General features: G+C 45.2%; 1 protein-coding gene across 1 annotated transcript in view; it reads right to left on the reverse strand.

The window, feature by feature from the left end:
- Positions 1-19,739, reverse strand: part of EDARADD (EDAR associated death domain) — a 66,241-nt gene extending 46,502 nt beyond the window's left edge. Inside the window, exons 1-3 of the mRNA XM_040968106.1 lie at positions 19,565-19,739; positions 8,459-8,517; positions 2,562-2,601 (exon numbers count right to left, since the gene is read on the reverse strand). Of these exons, the coding sequence (XP_040824040.1) occupies positions 2,562-2,601; positions 8,459-8,517; positions 19,565-19,595 (130 nt within the window). The 5' untranslated portion in view covers positions 19,596-19,739. The remainder of the gene's footprint in view (positions 1-2,561; positions 2,602-8,458; positions 8,518-19,564) is intronic.
- Positions 19,740-20,328: the final 589 nt, after the last annotated feature.

Raw genomic sequence — 20,328 nt, forward strand, 5'->3', positions numbered from 1 at the left:
TCCACCACTGACTCTCCAGGGGTGTACACAGGAAAGGAGAGGAACAACACTCTGTCAAGTCAGGGAGCAGGGAGAAGAGTTTGGGGTTAGAGAAGAAGAAGGGAGTAGAGGGAGTAGAGCCTTGGCTGAGTCCTAAACTTTTCCACACCCTGGAGCTGATCAGGATCTCCCTACCATTAGCTGCTACCTAAGAAATGCTAAGTACATCTACCTCATCATGGTGACCAGGTAATCTGGTGGCCAGACACCTCCAAAGCTGGTAAGATCTGATTTCTCTCATGGCCAGCATTGTGGCATATGGATATGTAGTTAAGCTATCACCTGCAGGGCCGGCATCCCAGATGGGCTCCAATGCAATTCCCAGCTGTTCAGTTTATGAACTAGCCTCCTGCCAATGCACGTGCAAAGTACTGGAGGACCTCCCAAATGCTTGGGTTCCGGTACACATGTGTGGGAGACCCTGAAGAAACACCTGGCTCCTGGCATCTGTCTGACCCAGCCCCAACCATTGCAGACATGTGGGGGAGTAAACCAATAGACAGAATACATTTCTTTTTTTAAGATCTGCTTCTCCCCTACCTCCCCTACCTCCCCTCTTGGATTATTAGCAGAGTATAAGGTAAATGCTACACTGTGACCAACAACAGCTTGGGCTCCACAAGGGAACACAGTCTTGCAGATTGCTTCACAGGGGAGAATATGAAAGGCTATGATTGAGCTACCTGTGTGGTTTGCATCATATCTAAGATATGAGTTAATGGGCTATGAAAAATAGTTTTCTTCATTTATTCTCGATCTTAAAAAATTATCTTTTACTCCCTGGTCTAGTAACAGAACACTCCTTGTAGTTGGGTAAAAACCACTTCTGGGGCCCAGCGCCATGGCCGAGCGGCTACAGTCCTTGCCTTGAACATGCCGGGATCCCATATGGACGCCGGTTCTCATCCCGGCAGCTCCACTTCCCATCCAGCTCCCTGCTTCTGGTCTGGGAAGGCAGTAGAGGATGGCCCAAAGCCTTGGGACCCTGCACTTGTGTGGGAGACGTGGAGGAGGTTCCTGGCTCCTGGTTTCAGATCAGCACAGCACCGGCTGTTGTGGTCACTTGGGGAGTGAATCATCGGATGGAAGATCTTCCTCTCTGTCTCTCCTCTTCTCTCTATATCTGACTTTGTAATAAAAATAAATAAATCTTAAAAAAAAAACCACTTCTAGAGCCCAGTAGCCTAGAGGTTAAAATCTTCACCTGGTACGCACTGGGATCCTATATGGGCACTGGTTCTAATCCCAGCAGCCCCACTTCCCATCCAGCTCCCTGCTTGTGACCTGGGAGAGCCTGGGAGAGCAGCTGAGGATGGCCCAAAGCCTTGGGACCCTGCACCAACATGGAAAACCCAGAAGAGGCTCTGGGCTCCTGGCTTTGGATTGACGCAGCTCCAGCTGTTGCGGCCACTTGAGAGTGAAACAGCAGATAGAAGATCTTCCTCTCTGTCTCTCCTTCTCTCTGTATATCTGACTCTCTTGCCCCAACCAACTTTAAGGTTCATCTGGCTAACATTATCTACCTTCTTGATCACAACAATTGATTCAGGGATGAACATAAGACTCAAACTGTAACAGACTTACTCCCTAAAATTGCATTATTGGTGTGGGAGGAAATGTTCCCTCTTTTTCTGTCGTCTTGACCAGCACCAGATGAAGCTGGAGGTGCTGGTGACCATCTTGCCTTCAATGCCTGAGAATGTAATGAACACACAGGAAGGCAGACAGAGCCATGGGGCAGAATGGTTCAGAACAAGGGCATCATTTAAATGATCCCTAAATAATAGCTCCCCAAGTATTTTTGTTATATTTATCATTTCATTGGAAAGGCAGATATACAGAAGACCTTCCATCCATTGGTTCATCCTCAATAGATGACTTAGCAATAAAAAAAATAAATCTTTTTTTAATTTTTTATTGGAAAATCAGATATATAGAGAAGAGGAGAGACAGAAAGTAATATCTTCCATCCGATGATTCACTCCCAAGCAGCCACAATGACTGAAGCTGTGCCAATCTGAACAAGGAACCAAGAGCCTCTTCCAGGTCTCCCACGCGGATGCAGGGTCCCAAAGCCTTGTGCTGTTCTCTACTGCTTTCCCAAGCCACAGGCAGGGAGCTGGATGGGAAAAGGGGTCGTTGGGATTAGAACCAGCTCCCACAAGGGGTCCTGGCGTTTGCAGGACTTTGGCCTCTAGGCTGCCATGCTGAGCCCAACTCCCCCATCTTTTAAAACAGATTAGTGTCAGGTTTCTTTCATTTACAACCCAGAGCCTCTGCCTACCTTTATTTTCTGCATGTTAAAAATACCATAAGAATGGAATGTACACTTTGTTATGAAATGACAAAAAATTTTACAGACAATTTAACAAGAACATTCATTCCTGAGATAATGATGTGGCAATTCATGAGCTAAGTGATCAGTACGTTTCTCAATTTTAAAGAACGAAAAATTACTTGGAGTAGTGCTTTGAGACACTAACATAATCACAAGTTCAAGTAATTATATTAACTGTACATACCTTTAGGGAGTCCTGTATCTTGAATGGGATATTTGTCTGACTGTAGAAAAATCAACAAAAAGGGAGAGTTATTTTTAAATGCCACAGCCAATTACAAGATCAAAGTGAAAAGAAAGCTCTGCCTTAGGAGACTTCATAAGTCTTGAATTTAAAACGTTGGAAGTATTTAGCCTTGGGCAGATCAACTGGTCTCACTCACTGATTGTTTCTATTCTCAATTGATAGGAATGAAGCAAGGTGGACAAGAAGTTAATGTTGAACATGAACAACAATAAGCCTCCCTAACTTCCTGAGCTCTGACCACTAAACCACATTTCCTCTCTTGGCTGCAATGCTGTTCTTCCATAATTTAAAGATAAGGAACATTTCTTTTCATGAATCATGGAGGTGGCTCATTTCTTCTCAGCATTTCTGGTCACAGGGGCCAATGAGCATGTAGAGGACAGGATTCCAAAGGTAACTGTCCTACTGATTCATAAAGATCTAAAAATCAGGTTAGTAATAACAGATGATTCCTCACTGAGCATAGTATTATTATAGGAAATTCAAAACATCAAAAGTTTTTACAATCTCACATTTGCTAATTTGTTCATACTCATTTGCAGGTATCTGATGTTATGGAAAAATGTTTTAGAGCAAACATTGCAGACAGTCCCTGAAGGCTTCCATGCCAAGAGTGAGACTGAGCTCAGCTTCCCTCTTCCATCCCCAAGCCCAGTGCAGCTCCCACTTTCTATGCAGCCCTATCCCACAGCCTGAACAGTTACTGCTGTCACTCATGTCTTCCTTTGACAGAGGAAGCAAAGACACAGTGGAGGGGCCAGAGCTGTGGCATAGTGGCTAAAGCTGCTACTTGCAGCACTGTCATCCATATGAGCACTGGTTTGAGTCCCAGCTGCTCCACTTCCAATTCAGCTCCCTGCTAATCCACCAGGGAAAAGCAGTGGAGGATGGCTCAAATACTTGGGTCCCTGTGCCAGTGTTGGGAGACCTGGATGATGCTACTGAGTCATGTCTTCAGCCTGGCCCAGTCTGGCTGTTGTGGCCGTTTGCACAGTGAGTGAATCGGCAGATGGAAGATCTCTCTCTCTCTGCCTATTCTTTTCCATATGCCTTCCAAATACATAAACACATCTTTAAAAAGGATGAGAGAAAGGAAGAAAACAAAAGAAAAGAAGGAAGGAAAATCAAAGAAATAAAAGCAAAAATAAAGGTTTTATTTCAACTGCCTTTCCTTGCTGGTTTTTTGAAGCTGGATAGTAAAGGTTGAGAATAGAAAGTTCTAACTTCTCTGCATAATAAATACCTAAATAGAATCAGTCAGTCAATCACAGGGGCTGGTATAAAGTTTCACTGAGCAAAGTGGCCATTTGCAATGTCACCACTCCATATCAGAGTGCCAGTTTGTGTCTCAACTGCTCTGCTTCCAATCCAGCTTCCTGTATATGTGTCTAGATGGAGCTCTGAGTTCCTGGCTCTGGTCTAGACCAACCTTGACCATTGCAGTCATTTCAGGAGTGAGCCAACAAATGAATGATCTCGCTTTCTCTCTCCTGTCAATCTTCCCTTCAAATAAATAAATCTTTCAAAAACAAATTAATCACAAAAGCATAAAAGTCAGTTTTACCCCTAAATAAATTAGTTATTATCTGGACTTTCTAGCGTGTGAAAACACACACACACACACACACACACACACACACACACACACACACATTATAGCTCCTGTGAGTGTTTTTAAAGTGTTTGCCTATTTTCTCAAATAGGCTGTGAGCTCTTTGAGAGAACGATGTATGGTCTTTGCATTCCCATATTTTCAGTATTGTGAAGTAAACATTTACTTAAGTCTGCATGGTTGAACACACAGGCTAGACCAAGTGCAGGTCTCCAAGAGAAACTGATACTTGAAAGAAGCCAAAAGGATGCCTAGGACTTGGGTGAACTCAGACGGCAGACACAACAGCAGGTGGAACACTTCAGACCTATCAGTCTTAACAGAGATGTCTGTTGCAAGTGAACAGATGAAGACTGTTGGATGTGAAATGGCGGAGTCCATCTCCAAGGAGGACCATGAAGTTGAAGCCAAGGGATTTAGGTGGGAAACCATTCTAGGTTCTCAGGAAGCTTGACTCTTCTTAACACATTTATTATTCCCTTCTGTGTGGCCAACTTTGCTTATTGCAAGATGGTCAAAACAAGCTTGCAGGGAGACTGAGAAGCAAGCAATTACAATTGACTGTGATATCAAGTGATTATGTTACAAAGAAGGGAGCACCTGAAGGCCCAAGGCAAAGCAGCCTTCACAAATCAGAGAGCCACATGCAGAAACTGTTTTGAGAACAAACTCTCCCAGGGCATTTTGCATGCCAGGCAGTAGTCTGCCAAGCCCGAAGCCCTCAGAGGCAGCTATTGTTCAGAAGGTAATAGATTCAGATGCTGGAGGTCATTAACTAGAAATCATCAAGCCAGAGGGGGACAGAGGCAAACAAGTGCCCGATGTCTGAGAATGAAAAATCATGGGGATGATACTGTGTTGACAAGGTCCAAGGTTGGCCAAGCCACAATCCAGGCCACACACATACCTGAGAAAATTGGCCACATGTTCTGCTCTCTTCCTCACTCTGGGTGTGCAACAATCCACCCTACTGGGATGGTGATTAGTCAGTAAACAAAAGACCCACAAGTAAATCAAATCAACACTAAGTGTGATTCCCGAGATCAGACGAGATCGGGTTCATTCAGCGTGGTATGGCCGTAGACTAAGTGTGATTCCCTAAATGAATACAAGCTTCCAGGACAGGCTCTGTGATGAATCTACTCTCATGCAGAAAGAATTTCTCTGGCTGCCCCACCTTCCAAAAGCTTCTTCTGCCTTTTCTCATTATGTTTCAACCTCTCTTCAAGACCCAGTTCATGTCATGCTGGCTGCAGCACAGAACACATGTGAACTGGGATCAGGAGATGCAAATGAATTCATTAGGTGAGGAAGTAGGGAAGTATTCCTTTCAGAAGGAAACGGCACTACCCATATCCAAGAAAATGAGAGTATATGGAGCAGTTGAGAAGCAGAAAATAGCCACAAATGACTAGCTCATGAGGAAGTGGAGAGAGAAGCTGATGGAGGACCAGGCCATCTGCCACGTCAAAGAGTTTATTATTAAACTTAAAGCATGGGAATGTTGTGAGCTGAACTCTGTCCTTTCAAGAAAATATATTGCAGGCCTACCCAACAGAATCTAACAATATGACTTATTTGGAAATTGAATTGTGACAGAAGCAACTAGTTAAGGTCATATGGCTGGTGCTGTGGCATAGTAGCCTAAGCCTTCATCTGTGGCACTGGTATCCCATTTGGGCACCAGTTTGCACCCTGGCTGCTCCACTTCTGACCCAGCTCCATACTTCTGGCCTGGGAAAGCACTGGAGGTTGGCCCAACTCCTTGGGATGTTACACCCAAGTGGGACACTCAGAAGAAGCTCCTGGCTCCTGCTTTGGATAGGCTTACCTCTGGCCATTGTGACCAATTGGGGAGTGAACCAGAAGATGGAAGATATTTCTCGCTGTCTCTCCTTCTCTCTCTTTAACTCTTCCTTTCAAATCAAAATAAAATAAATCTTTTTTTTAAAAAAAATGAAACCAGTGTAGTGGCATAGCAAGTTAATTTCCCACTGGCAGTGTTAGTATCCCATATGGACACCTATTGGTGCATTAGCTGCTCCATTATTTTTTTTAATATCTATTCTATTCTATTCTATTCTTTTTATTTATTTTTTATTACATTTTGACAATCTTTACATAGTTAATTAGGGTAAAAAGGTTTAAGGGCTCTATTCTATTCTATTCTATTCTATTCTATTCTATTCTATTCTATTCTAATTTTTGGAAAGTCAGAATTGCAGAAAGAAGGAGAAACAGATCTCCCCTCCACTGGTTCACTCCCCAAATGGCTGCAACAAAACTGAGCTGAACCGATTTGAAGCCAGGAGCCTGGAGCTTCTTCTGGGTCTCCCACATGGGTGCAGGGTCCCAAGGCTTTGGGCCATCCTCTACTGCCTTCCCAGACCAGAAGCAGGGAGCTGGATGGGAAGTGGAGCAGCTGAGATTAAAATGAGTGCCCATACAGGATCCCAGCGGATGCAAGGCAAGGCCCTATTGTGCCAGGCCCTCGCTGCTCCACTTCTGATCCAGCTCTCTACTAATGGCCTGGGAAAGCTGCAGAGGATAGCTCAAGGCCTTGGGTTCCTACACTCATGTAGAGACTCAGAAGAGGCTCCTGGCTCCCAGCTTCAGAAAGGCCCAGCCCTAGCAGTGGCAGCCACTTGGGGAGTGAACCAATAGATGAAAGATCTCTCTCTCTCTCCATCCTCCTCTGTAATTTTGATTTTCAAGTAGAAAGCAATAAATCTTTCCTTTAACAACAAAAAAAGGTCATGCTGGAATTGGGTGAGGCCTTAAGCCAATATGACTAGTGTCCTAAGAGGGGAGACACATACACACACAGAAAGACAGCTGTTTGTCAACAAAGTAAGTGAATGAAGTGATGCACCTGCAAGTCAACACATGTCCAGCATGGCCTGCAGCCACCCGCAGAGGCATGGCAGAATTCTTCTGAATGGGTTTCCAAGGGAATACGGTCCAGGGAAACTTGATTACTGGATTTCCAGGCCCCAGAACTGTAAAAGGCTCTGTCCTTTTTCTCTCCCAGTCTATGGTATTTTGTTATGACAGCTAGCAGATCAATGCTAGGGAGGCTTTGAGACGATCATCCTGTCCCCTGTATGGAGTGACTACAGCTCCCCACAACCTACAGTAAGGAGAACGTCTCTGATGGATGGAGAACCTCCTGTCAGGAAGCCAGGGGGAGACCCTGGAGGCCTGTAGAACCATGGTTGTAGGCAATGGGAAGGCAATGCTCAGGGGAGACTGTCACTTTACAGAAACCAAAGGTTTCCCTAACAGATGACACCTAATCACAGGCTGGTTTTTATAAGAAACAGAAGACTTTTTCCTATTAATTTGTGCTGTGAGTCAAAGCTTAACTGCTTGTGCCACAGACACCTACAAAAATGCAGTGACCTCCAAAAGACAGCAAAACAAACCCCTTGGTCCCTCCAGATGAAAGTCATTCATTGAATTAAGTGCATTTTGTAACACTGTAACTAAAGGAGTTCCTCAGAACCTGTCAAGACACAGCAGCTCCTGTCCTCCAGACACCGGGGAGCCAAGTCCTGTGTCTGACACTCCATGCTTAAGAGCTCTGGCAATGCCATCAGAGGGCACAGATCCAGGCCTCTGCAGGAGGAGGAGGGTGCTGTACAGGAAAACGGGCCTCCAGCCGAGTGACCCTAACACAGTGAGCTCTTTCCTCACGTCTACACATGGAATAAAAAAATACCTGCTCCACTCTCTCATAAGATATTTGGAGGGAGGAAGAAACAATATATGTGATACTTTTGGTAGAAATAAAGCAGCAAACATGTGTGGATTAGCTACAGGATAAGCAGGGTAGGGGTGGGGCTTAGAATCCCAGCTGCTGCAATTAAACCAGCCATCAAAAGTTCATCAACAGTGTATGTCCATCGACACATCAGATATTTTCAGTTCTGAAGAAAGGGTCATGGAAACAGCCACAAGCAGCTGTAAAAGCAGGGAAGTAGACAAAGACTTCACATAATCCAAGAAGAATCATTTCCGGGGCAGTCAAAACAAGAATAGAATTTGACACACTTCTTAGTCAAGTGAACCCCCGGTATATTATCTCAGAGAATACTATGACAGAGAAAGGTATCCTGGGAGTGCTGGAGCTCAGGCACTTACTCAGGAATAAAACAATCATAAAGAAATAACAAAGATGGGAAAAGGAAAGCAAGAGCCATTGGCACAGAATGTCACCTACCGTGTTAAAGGATAAAGTGCTAGGGTCTGTGTCCTCCACTGGCTCCTTTGTCATGTGATCTGTTTTTTAAAAGAAAAAAAACAGTATTTTCTTCAATTAGCATAAATAAGGCCTCTGTTAACTGTCTTCACAAGGATACAAGCATCATTGGATCAGAGAAAAGCTTATATTCAATGAATAGTAGAGAAAAAGAGGAAGGCATGGGTTCAGATCCCATGGAGAAAACTAAACTTTTAAAACCATCAGGTAGGAATGGTACTGTGATACAGCAGGTACAGCCGCTATCTGTGGTGACAGCATCCCAGATGAGTGCTAGGTGAAGTGCCAGCTATGATACTTCTAATACAGCTTCCCGTTGATGTACATAGGAAAGCAGCCAAAGAACGTCAAGGCCAACTATTGGGGCCCCTGCACCCATGTGGGAGACCCAGAACAATTTTCTGGCTCCTGGCTTCAGACCAGCCCAGGTCTAGCCGATGCAGGAATTTGAGGATTGAACCACAGGATGGAAGATCTCGATCTCTCTCTCTCTCTCACTCTGTAACTCCAACATCTTAAAAAAAAAAAAAAAAAAACCAAAACACCACCAGGGAAAGATGTATGGTTATCTTAGAATTGCATCTATGAAATACATGAAGCCTCTTCTATTTACACTAATGAAAAAAATTTTTTGAACATCAACACAACATAAACCCAAAACAAAAACAATGGAGACTGCTACTGCGGTATATCAGGTTAAGCCACTGCCTGCCGTGCTGACATTCCATAAGAACATTGCTTCAAACCCCAACTGTTCCACTTCTGACCCAGCTCCCTGCCGATGCATGTGGGAAAGCAGAAGACGGCCCGAGTGATTGGGACCTTTCACCATGTGGGAAATCCAGATGTAATTCTAGGATCCTTGCTTCAGCCTGGCCCACCATCCTGGTTTTATGACCATCTAAGGAGTGAACCAGAGGACGGAAGGTCTCTTTCTCTCTCTCTCTACCTCTGCTTTTAGAGTAAATGAACAAATATTTAAAAAATAATAATAATAAAAGCCATAACATTTTGGACCAGGTAACTTATAAATAGCCACAAATATTTAGAATTACAATCATTTGTAAATTATTAATGGCTTGTTACATATTGGACTTGGCATAATTTAGGGCAGGAAAAACTGCATTCTGATTTTGGGTTCTTCTTTCCCACTTTTCCGTTCTTACCACTTTAGAGTATTATGTTTCTCAGTATAGTTCTTGCTCATTAACCAAGTCAAAAATGCCTCACAGTATTTTTATCAAATAAAAAGTGATATCTCCTTTTTAATATTTTGCTTCTGACACATTCTCACTTATTGCAAGTAAAGAGCAGAATAAGGAAATACAGAAAAACATACAGATTTCAGTCAGAGTCACCACTAGAATCACATAAATGTATATAAATTAGAAAACAGACACTTAATAAGGTATCAGTCAGAAAGCTGACTAAATAATAATCAAATCAGCCTGAGTGGCATTTTATAGATGCAAGCAGAGTAAAACTCCAGGTGGTAGCCATGGGCCCAGCCAAGATTTAGCATGCACCTACTATGGGCTAACCAAGAGGTCCTACATATGCCGTTGAGGAATCCAAATTTCACAGAGGCAATGATTTATTTGTCTATTCTAGAATTTTGCTGACTGAGAAGATGTCTGGGCATTCCATATTTCTTTGCCTGACATGTGTTAACACTGCCCAAAGGACAAGCTGCATCCCTTTACGTGGAGCAGGGGAGCGACCTCTACAGCTCCAATGAGCAGACTGTGCCCTGGGAACCTAGATAATCTCAGAGTACACGTGGAGCTCTTTTAACCTGTAGATACACACCCAGCTAAGTGTCAATGGGTCTCAAGGGACTTCTCAGGCTTCTATGTTGCAGACAACAATGCCTCCCTAAGGCACTAAAATTTCAATGTTCTTTCTTTTCCCAAGAACCAGCCTACCCTCCAACCCATCCCCCCCTCCGCTGCCCCAGCCACCCTCCCTCAGGTAGCTCTGTGACTCTGGTGGCAGGGCAGGGCTCCAAATCTGATGAAATGGAATCAGGCCAGTTGGATACAGAGTCAGATCAGAATTTAAGGTGATATCAAAATAAACAACAACAAAAAAAAAAAAAAGGAAGAAAGAAAGAAAAGCTAACTCCACCCTGAGTTTGCACAACAGTTTGCACAACTCCTGCTGCCCAAGTAGCAGGTAATTCCGTACAGGGCCCAGCGGGTAATTATGATACAGAGCACATAGCGATAGGAGAGTAGAAGCACAGAACGAGACACATGCAGGAAGCACATGCATTCAGCCTTCAGAGCAACTGATATCAGAGCCAGAAGGACTCAGCAAGGGAAAAGCATTCTAGACAAGGAACATCAATTGATGCATCACAGCTGAATAATCAGACAGGCTGCTTTCTATTCTCTCTTTCTTTTCTATCCTTCTCACATAAGTAGCTTGCCTCAAGTCCCTTTGTTCTTCTCCTTTTACAAAGTGATTGGGACCCACAACCAGCATAAAAATGTCTGGTTTCAAGTCTTGACTCTACTTCCAGTTCCAGCTTCCTGCTAACAAGTACCTTGGGAGACAGTAAGCGATGGCCCAAGTAGTTGGATCCCTGCTACCCAAGTGGGAGACCCAGACTGAGTTCCGGGCTCCTGACTTCCTCCTTGTCCAGGCTGAGCTGGTGTGCAGATTTGGGATGGAATCAACAGTGAGAAGGACAAAAAGGTTGAAGAAACCTGAGGAGAGAGCTGGGAGTCACAAGAAAAGCAGCATGATGAGGCAAACAGACAAGTAAAAGGAAAAAGGGATGGGCACAGGCTGGGGAGGCCTGGGGGCCTCACCTGCATGTGACTGAAAGCTAGAAAACTGATCTCGAACAAACACATGCTGTTACCCTGAACCAGTCCTGTATGTTCCTGGAAGGGTCCAACAACATGACCATACCTGGGTCCAGCAGCATAATCTTGTATCAGTCTTAGATTTCTAAGCTTCAGGATTTTCCTCTGAATTACGAAGGAGCGTGGTATCTCATTCCCACACTTAGATGATCATTATTCTGGTGGGGCCAGGTTTCAGAACCACAAGAGTGGCTGAACTTCTACTCCCTTGGGATTCTGACCGGGCCCTGGGATAAAACTGACCACGTCTCAGAAGGTTACGAGGCAAACAGGAAGGCAGAGGCAGAAGACAGCAAGGATTTTGAAGCACAGTCTTTTGCTTTGGTCCAACTTCCTTGGGAATAAATAGAATTTAAGAAGGGAAGAGGGTCGGTGTTGTGGTACAGTACTGTAAGCTGCAGTCTGTGACAATAGCATTTCATGAGGACACCAGCTTGAATACCAGCTGCCACACTTTCATTCCAGCTTCCTGCTAATGCACCTGGAAAAGTAGCAAAGGGTGGCAGAGTGGCCTCTAGCAACTCACATGGAAGCCCTGGCTGTGCGTGAAGTTCCAAGGTCTTGATTTTGGCCTGGTACACTCTCAGCTGTTTGGGAAGTGACCCAAAGATGGAAGATTTCTGTCTCTTTCTAACGCTGCCTCTCAAATAAATAAATTTTAATAAATCTTTCTGAATTGTGACAATGAGATGAGAGAGCCTGGGAAAGGCACTGTGTTTAGCACTAGTATTTGAGGCATTTTCAGGTCTTTCATTATTTTATTCCAATGCTTCTGGGTCTATGAATGTATTATCACCAAATGTGTTGACAGTGTCAGCCCCAGGGGGTGCCTTGTGTTCTGTGTCTATGTCCTCTCCTGGGCAGCTGTTTTTTTTTTTTTTTTTTTAAGATTTATTTTTTTATTATTTTTTATCGGAAAGGCGGATATACAGAGAGGAGAGACAGAGAGGAAGATCTTCCATCCGATGATTCACTCCCCAAGTGACCGCAACAGCTGATACTATGCCAATCCGAAGCCAGGAGCCTCTTCCGGGTCTCCCACATGGGTGCAGGGTCCCAAAGCTTTGGGCCATCCTTGACTGCTTTCCCAGGCCATAGGCAGGGAGCTGGAAGGGAAGCGGGGCTGCCGGGATAGAACCGGCGCCCATATGGGATCCTGGGCATGCAAGGCGAAGACTGTAACCGCTGCGCCACCGCGCCGGGCCCCTGGGCAGCTCTTTAAGGTCGAAACCAAAGGACTTTTATTCTCACATGCCCAGATTTTTGTGTGCTAAGGAAATTATGCGGAGGAAGGCTGCTCCTGCTTACTTGTGACTGACTGGAAGCACAGTTTGTCTGTCTTAGTGCCCCTGGGCTTCATGTTTACGATGCTGTTAAACACAGATCCAAATAGTTTATTTAGAAGGTTTAAAGGTTTGTTTTCATAAGTCCAAGGTAGTTAGGTAAAGCTCTAATAACAAAAAGATGTGGTTCACAGAGGGGCCTGAAACAGAAAGTGGGGCCTTAGGAATCCCAGAAAAGCACAGCCAGCAGCTCTACCAGGGCCCAGTGGGGGACAATGCTCCTCTCTGCTCTACTCCTGGCTGTTATTCCCCTGTCTCAGGCTCAGCTAATCTCCCTGATTATTAATCTCTCTGATTAATCTCTACTGATTTCCGTGGACCACTGACTCTGAACAAGGCTCAAATCACCCTCAAATTGGCTGGCAAATGACAGATGGAGAGCTTTCTGATGGCCCAAGAATGGTGTTTTATTGCCAGAAACATCTTCTGGAGAGTTACTCAAACAAGCATGGGAAAAACCCAGTGAGCTAAAGCAGTAGGAACCCTGGGCAGGGCAGCTGGCTGGCTCTAAGCGTCCCAGGCAAGAGACAACCGGATGGACTGCATATTTACTTTCTGTGGGCCTCAAGTCCCTGAATAACATTAAAGGGTACAGGAGAGCCTCTCTGTCCTCACCCAGTGTTAAAGGTCCCTAAGCAGTGGCAGCAGAAGCCATGCAGGTAGAGCATCTTCAGGCTGATTGCTGGTTTTTTGTTTTTTGTTTTTTTTTTAGCACTTGGCCTTTAATAAAATGAGAACTCTAACTTCTCCTACTGTCTGTTCTGTACTGGTTCATGCACACAGTCCTGTTAAGCCTTACAAACAACTTTGACAACAGTACAAAGTACTGTCTTTTCTTTTCTAACATATTGAGTGTCTAGGCTTACAGGATAATGAAAGAGATTTTTTTTTAAGTATTTTTGAGAAAAGATTTATTTATTTTTATTGGAAAGTCAGATTTACAGAGAGAAGGAAAGACAGAAAAATCTTTCATTCGCTGGTTCACTCCCCAAATGGCCACAAAAGAACTGAGCTGATCTGATGCCAGGAGCTTCCTCTGGGTCTCTCACATGGGTGCAGGGTCCCAAGGTATTGGGCTGTTCTCTACTGTTTCCCCAGGCCACAAGCAGGGAGCCAGAAGGGAAGTGGAGCAGCTGGAAGGGAAGTGGAGCAGCTGGAAGGGAAGTGGAGCAGCTGGGTTACAAACCAGAGCTCATATGGGATGCCAGTGCATGCAAGGCAAGGACTTTAGCCACTATTCTACTATGCTGGGCCCAGATTTTTCTTTTTTAATTTATATTTTCAGCAAGACAGAGAGAAACAGATAAACAGAGAGCTATTATCAGTGGACTCAATTCCCAAATGCCTGCAACAGAGGAATTCAACCCAGCAGGTGTCAAGGACCCAAGTACTTGGGCTATGTCCCTCCAGGGTACATATTAGCAGGAGGATGAAATCATGTCAAGTCACCTGCTTGGCTAACTGTTCACAAATCTGTTATGTAACGGTTTGGCTCTGGGCCGCTTTTGTCTGTAAACTCATACAAGCAATTGTGGGGCAGGGCTATGCACAGCTGCCTGCAGATGGATGTGGACATATATGCAGCTGGTTGTGGACATATGGATGTGTGGTTATGTGTGGGTGTGTGTGTCGGACTGCTTCCATGGACACAAAGGTGGGTATCTCCAAAGGCCCCACTGATGTCAGGCCAAGTGGTTACTCCTTGTGCATTTCTCCCTGCCATGATGAGTAAAGAAGAGGTAAGCCCACAAATGGCAGTGACTTGTTATCTTTAGCCTGTCAGATTCTGAGTCTGCTTGCCCCTAGGACGCTAAACCTCTGACATACAAACCTACTCTAAATAACCTCATTTTAATTTGATTAGGTTTGCAAAGACTATTTCCGAGTCTGTCAGTGTTCAGTTACAACTTAAACATATTATTTTGAGAGACAAGTCAACGCATAATTGTGCACTTTTTCCTCTCTAAATTCACAACTTTCCTACATGAAGAATATATTCACCCCATGACAATCTCCATCAAAACCTTAGTCATTCCAGTGTCAACTCTAGATACAAAAATCTCATCTACTCCTCAACTCAGATCATGTCATCTACCGAATCAAAATCTCATCAGGCACAGCAGAGAGCTGTGCAACCAACCAGGCATCACCAGCATCCTGCCTGCAACAGAAACACTGGCAGGATGCCTGAGGAAGGCCTGTGCTGTCACATTCCCACAGCTCCTTGTATTAGTCACATTACATAGGGGCCCACAGTTTCCAGCGACAGTTTCTCAAAAGAAATTCAGACACCTTTAAAAATGTCCTTTCAGAGAAAACAAAGGGACCATGTCAGAGCTTCCAGCTTTCAGAGCTGAAGACTGGGGTTCTTTGTGTTTTCAAGCGAAGAATTAAAGGTCATTCTGTGAACCTGTGATTTCAGAGTTAATTTATCTTATTTATTTATTTTGCTACCATAGCTCTTTTGTGGCCCCACAGCTACTCCCACTACTGGGGTCCTGAGCCGTATTCAGGCTGATGAATGCATTCGAGTGGCGGTGTTGTAGTGTGGTGGGAATGACCCACAGTTTTACTGGCATTTCTCTCTAGTTTGGGCAGCACCCCACCTTGTCATGGGCCGAACAGGTACAGAGATCAAGAAAGTCCACTTCTGCAGAGACTTCTCTGGAGGACAGTCTTAGTCTACTGGCCAGGATCAAACTGAAGAGAGGCAAAGGAGGATGGGCGGAAGAAATGAAACCAAGGAACACAAAATGGAGAAGACAGAAGCATCGTAAGAAAGTTAAAGACAAATCCACAGGGAGGGGGAGCAGAGAGGAAACAAGGGAGATGGTTTCCAAAAAAAAGAACTGGCTCACCCAGCTTTTCAAACATGGGTGCCCTTGGGAGCAGCTCACCCTTTCATTCTTAGAACCCTCACCGTAACCCCATCTCTTCCATGGGAGAGCAGACTACCTACCACCTGACCTGCTACAGAGGCCCTCGCAACTGGTGGCTAAGACCAGGGCTCTCAGGGCATAGTGTGCAGGACAAACGAGATCCTAGAACAAAGCACAAGCATGTTCTGTACTCTGTGGCCACGGGCCCTTAGCTCATGGCAGCAAAACAATTATTGTATCACCTCGTCAAGCCAGACCTTCAAAACCCTCGTTACTTGCATCTGTTTGTACTATCCACATGAACACAAATGAACCATTCTGGCTCATTCAGTGCCAGATTGTTTTTTCATTCTGTGGGAGAGATAGAGAATTGTTAGCTCCACTGCAGCCAGTATGACTGTTTTCATTCCATTTGACCACAATAGTCTTATGGATTTTCTCAGTGTAAAAATTTGCTTTTTAAAATGAATCAGCATATGTGGAATGATGAAATACTTTTACTATATGTGTGTGGGTATACATACATCTTTTTATAAGACTTTTCAAGTCCCCACGTTATCCATGGTTTTCTTTTTTTTTTTTTTTTTGAATGTGGTTTCAATTACTCATAGTCAATAGCACTCTAAAAATATTAAATGGAAAATTCCAGAAATAAGCAATTCATACATTTCAAATAACTTTCACTACAGTATATTGTCATAGTTCTGCTTTGTTATTAGTTATTGTTGTTACTCACATGCCTAGTTTACAGCATTGTCTTAAAATGGATTTATTTACTTGAAATACAGAATTACAGAGAAAGGAAAAGACACAAAGAGAGTTCTTCCACCTGCTGGCTTACTCCCAAATGGCTGCAATAGCCAGGGTTGGACCAGGCTGAAGGCAGGAGCCTAGAGCTCCACCGGGATTTCTCCTACATGGCTGGCCAGGGCTCAAGCACTTGCATCATCTTCTGCTGCCTCTGCAGTGCATTAATAGGAAGCTGAATAGTAAGTAAAGCAGACAGGACTCGAACCTGGAATTCTGATATCAGATACCAGCCCCACAAGTAGTATCTTAACTTGCTATGCCACAATACCAGCCCCTATAAATGAAACTTTGCCATAGGTTGTACATATAGAAAGCATATGGGATTTACTTACATACACACACACACACACATACACACACACACCTGTACGTATGGCCTAGGAATATATGAGGTTTCAGATATCCACTGAAATCTCAGAACAAACTTCCCATGAAAAGGCAATACTACTATAAACTCAGTAGTTAATAACTAGTATAAACATCTAACTGGATGAATTAAGTTTCTAAGGCACCATTGTGGAAAGGAACAGTTTTTTTTCCCTTCATCACTTGGAGCACATGCTGTTAAATTTTGTATCTCTCATCCACTTACTGAAGCTTTGTCTTTTGTCCAGGGCTTACTATGTGCTGGGTACTGTGCCAGGCCTTATGGAGAGAAGTTGCCAAGCAAAACAGACCTAGACTCTGTCAAGGAGTATATAGTTCAGTGGGGGAGAGTGACATTGGCCAAAATAATGGTAGCTAGAAACTGTGCCGAGTGTCACAAAGGAACGGTACACAGTGTGCTGAGAGCGTTTAGTATGGGACTGGATCTGAAATTTGGTAGGCAGGTAGAGAGTAATGGGGGAGGAGGAGGGCATTCCAGATATCACAGCAAGCTATGCAAAGGCCAGGAGGCAGGTGGCTGCAAAGGTTTTCAAGGAAATAAAAGGAAACCATGTGACTGCTACGTGGAGAGTTGGGAGGCTGAACAGGGCAGGAGGCAGGCAGGTAAAATAACGAAGTAGGAAATCATTTAAGGACTAAGAGTTTGACAGAAAGGGTTGGGAAGCCAGAGAGGGGTTCTAAGCTGAGAAATAACAACATCAGGTTGTGCCTGAAAGATCATTCAGGCCACTTCCTGGATAATAGGTTGGCAGAAGGCAAGAGTGAGTGTGCAATTACCAGAGATTACTGGTACCTTGGTCTTGGGAGGAGACACAGATATTCTTCTCTAAAAGTTCACATACACTGGCACCATCTGTGGGTTCATTACAGAAATGGAAGAAGGGTAGGTATGTCAGTGGGCTGCAAATACTGTGTGAAATGCTGGGAAAAACAGAGGTGTTTTGAGCATGTGTTTGTGTGTATTTAAAAGGATGTTGCCTTTATTGGTAGAATCCCAGGGAGGGAACTGGCATTAGGAGCATCTTTCAGATGCCTAAATACGCTCTTCAACAGCTAAGTGCTAGGAAGATTTCAAGCTCAAAAGGTCTCCCTCCTCTTGGTGGGATGCTCAAACCCACCTCTGTCCTAAGAGGTCACCCACAGGTTTGCATCCTACCTCTTAAAGAGACAGATTCTTTTCATAGGATACCCTCCTACCATCGCACCATCTCTTCATTCAACAGTCATATATGCTGCTGGGATTTTGAAATCCCTTTTATTGTAGGCTATGTGCTGGTTCTGAACTGATCAAACTGATCCAAGCCAACTACAAGCATCCCCAGAATCACAGACCCTGAGTTGCTGACATCTAAGATCACACCTGCCCACATGATGCCCTCCCTTAAACTATCAACTCACTGGAGCTTTTCTACACTGATGCTACCACCTGGCTGTGCTTCCCAACATCCCTTTCAACTGCCATCCCACTTACTGCAGTCCATTTTTCAGGGCCCAGTACCTATTTTACTTGTATTCCATTCAATGTCTGTCTCTCTCAAGATCTTTTTGAATCCTCCGCCCCTTCTAACTCCCTCAGCCACCTCATCATTGCTTAATGAAATCTAGCCTAAAACTTCTCTTGGCTCCCTGTCAATTCCTTTCTCAGAAGAGGAGGCAGCTTCCGTAGGAGCAGGGATGAGAGGGTGGGAGAGGATTTTCCCTCTTTATGCGCCCTTGTGTTTTTCCAAACAATGGGTGGGTGGATGCAGGGAGGACTACTTAGGCATCAGACTACTTGCGCTCCATCTGCAACTGTCACTTGAAGAATTCCGAGAGTTCCTTAATGGCTCTGGAAAACTCCCCTGACCCTTCCAGGTGCCAGTTTCACTGTTGGGTTTAACCTCTGCTGATCACCTCAGACATTGTCTACCTTCTAATCAGTCAGGCCACAAATCACCAAAGTCAAGCTCTGTGCTCTGCCTAAGCTCAAGAAATGCAATCAACAGGGAACACGTTTACCTAGGCAGTTCTATCTGGTTCTGTGTGTCTCTCTCTAGCATTGTCAACCTCAGCATGAGCCCCAGCGTAACCTGGGGGATACATAATTCATTCATTCTTATGTTCAATAAAATCACGGGCATTCATGACCCAGAGACAAGAAATTTCTTGCAAAGTGTGAAGATTTCAATTCAAGTTGTGAGAGTAAAGGAAAATCTGGATCTGGCCTCAGGTACAAAACATCCAGTATTTTAAAATAAGGATAAAACTAGAGGCTTTTTTTTTTTTAAATCCAGCGCCTCCAGGGGAGCCTGTTGTGGGATGAGCCTCTTGGTTTTGTGAATGCTAGCTTATAAAACAGCTACAAGGGCAGCTCACTATCTAGAAGACAAAAGCAGGTAAAGAGAACGAAGGAGACCGGAAGAGGAGAAAAGAGCACGCTCGTGCCTGGAGAATCAAGGACAACAGCCTGTTACACTCCTTTCTGCCACTGGTTTCTGAGGTCTGGCTTCAACCTGGCACTGCAGGCCGGGGACGCCGCCAGACCACCGGGCAGTGCGTCTCAGGGGAACCAGAGGCAGCGTGGGGAGGGGGCTAGCCGACCAGCAGCTGCTCACACACTGAGTAGGGGCTGCTGTAGCTTGGCTGGTCCTGGCCACTCGCAGCCCAGCTGGCCCCAGGGCACCCCTTCGGGTTGCTGAGGCTCTGCCCCGACAGCCCCACCCCGCCACCGCCACCGGTGCCTTGCCAGATCTGTGGTCCCGCTCTAGGTGGGGGACGCAGCGCAAGTCACTTTACCTGGGCGCAGAGGGTCCTCCGGAGAAGCCATGGGGGCGGGATGGGGACAGATGAGAGTGGTTGGAGTGGGCTGGACGACCTCCGGGTCTGGGCCGGAGAGCCGGACCACAGAATAGAAAGTCCTGCTCTTCCAAGATGAGCTCCGAGCAAACCTAGGCGGCTCTGCGCGTCCCTGCGCCACCTCCACCTTCACCACCTCCTCCTCCACCAGCACCTCCACCTCCTCTTCCCGGGGCTCCGCAGCTTCTTCCTCGTGCTCACTTCCTGCTCTTGCAATTGGCAAAGCCCCTTCTCCGCGCGGCCCTCCCTCCTGAGGCGCGGGGCGGGGGCCGGGGTTCCGCGACAGCTGGCTGGGGCACAGAGAAAGCCCCCTCCAGGGTACAGGGCATCCCCTGTGTCCAGAGTGCACGTTCTGTCCAGTGCCCACGTCTCCCTGCGCGGGATCCCACTGTGGGGCTCACTAACTGCAGTCCCGGACAGAAGAATCACCCCTCCTTCGCGGTCGCCTGCCTTCCTGGCTCTAATTACTCCCCAGCTGGGACTCACCTTGCACAGGCCTGGGCCGAGATCAGATATTTAAACAATTTCCTCATCTTTAGACAGACTGCCTCTGCATGATGGCACACGCTAATTCTATTTAGATTGTTCTTTGGTATTAGTTATTACATGACCTCCAGGGTGAACGCTACACAAAGGGCCTTAAAAAGAAGATTTGAGATGCACCCTCACAGCCTCTGTAGAAAAACACAGACTGTCTAGGAAAT

The sequence above is a fragment of the Ochotona curzoniae genome, unplaced genomic scaffold (assembly GCF_017591425.1).
Source record: "Ochotona curzoniae isolate NIBS_2020 unplaced genomic scaffold, NIBS_Ocur_1.0 scaffold_4683, whole genome shotgun sequence".
NCBI classification, from domain to species: domain Eukaryota; kingdom Metazoa; phylum Chordata; class Mammalia; order Lagomorpha; family Ochotonidae; genus Ochotona; species Ochotona curzoniae.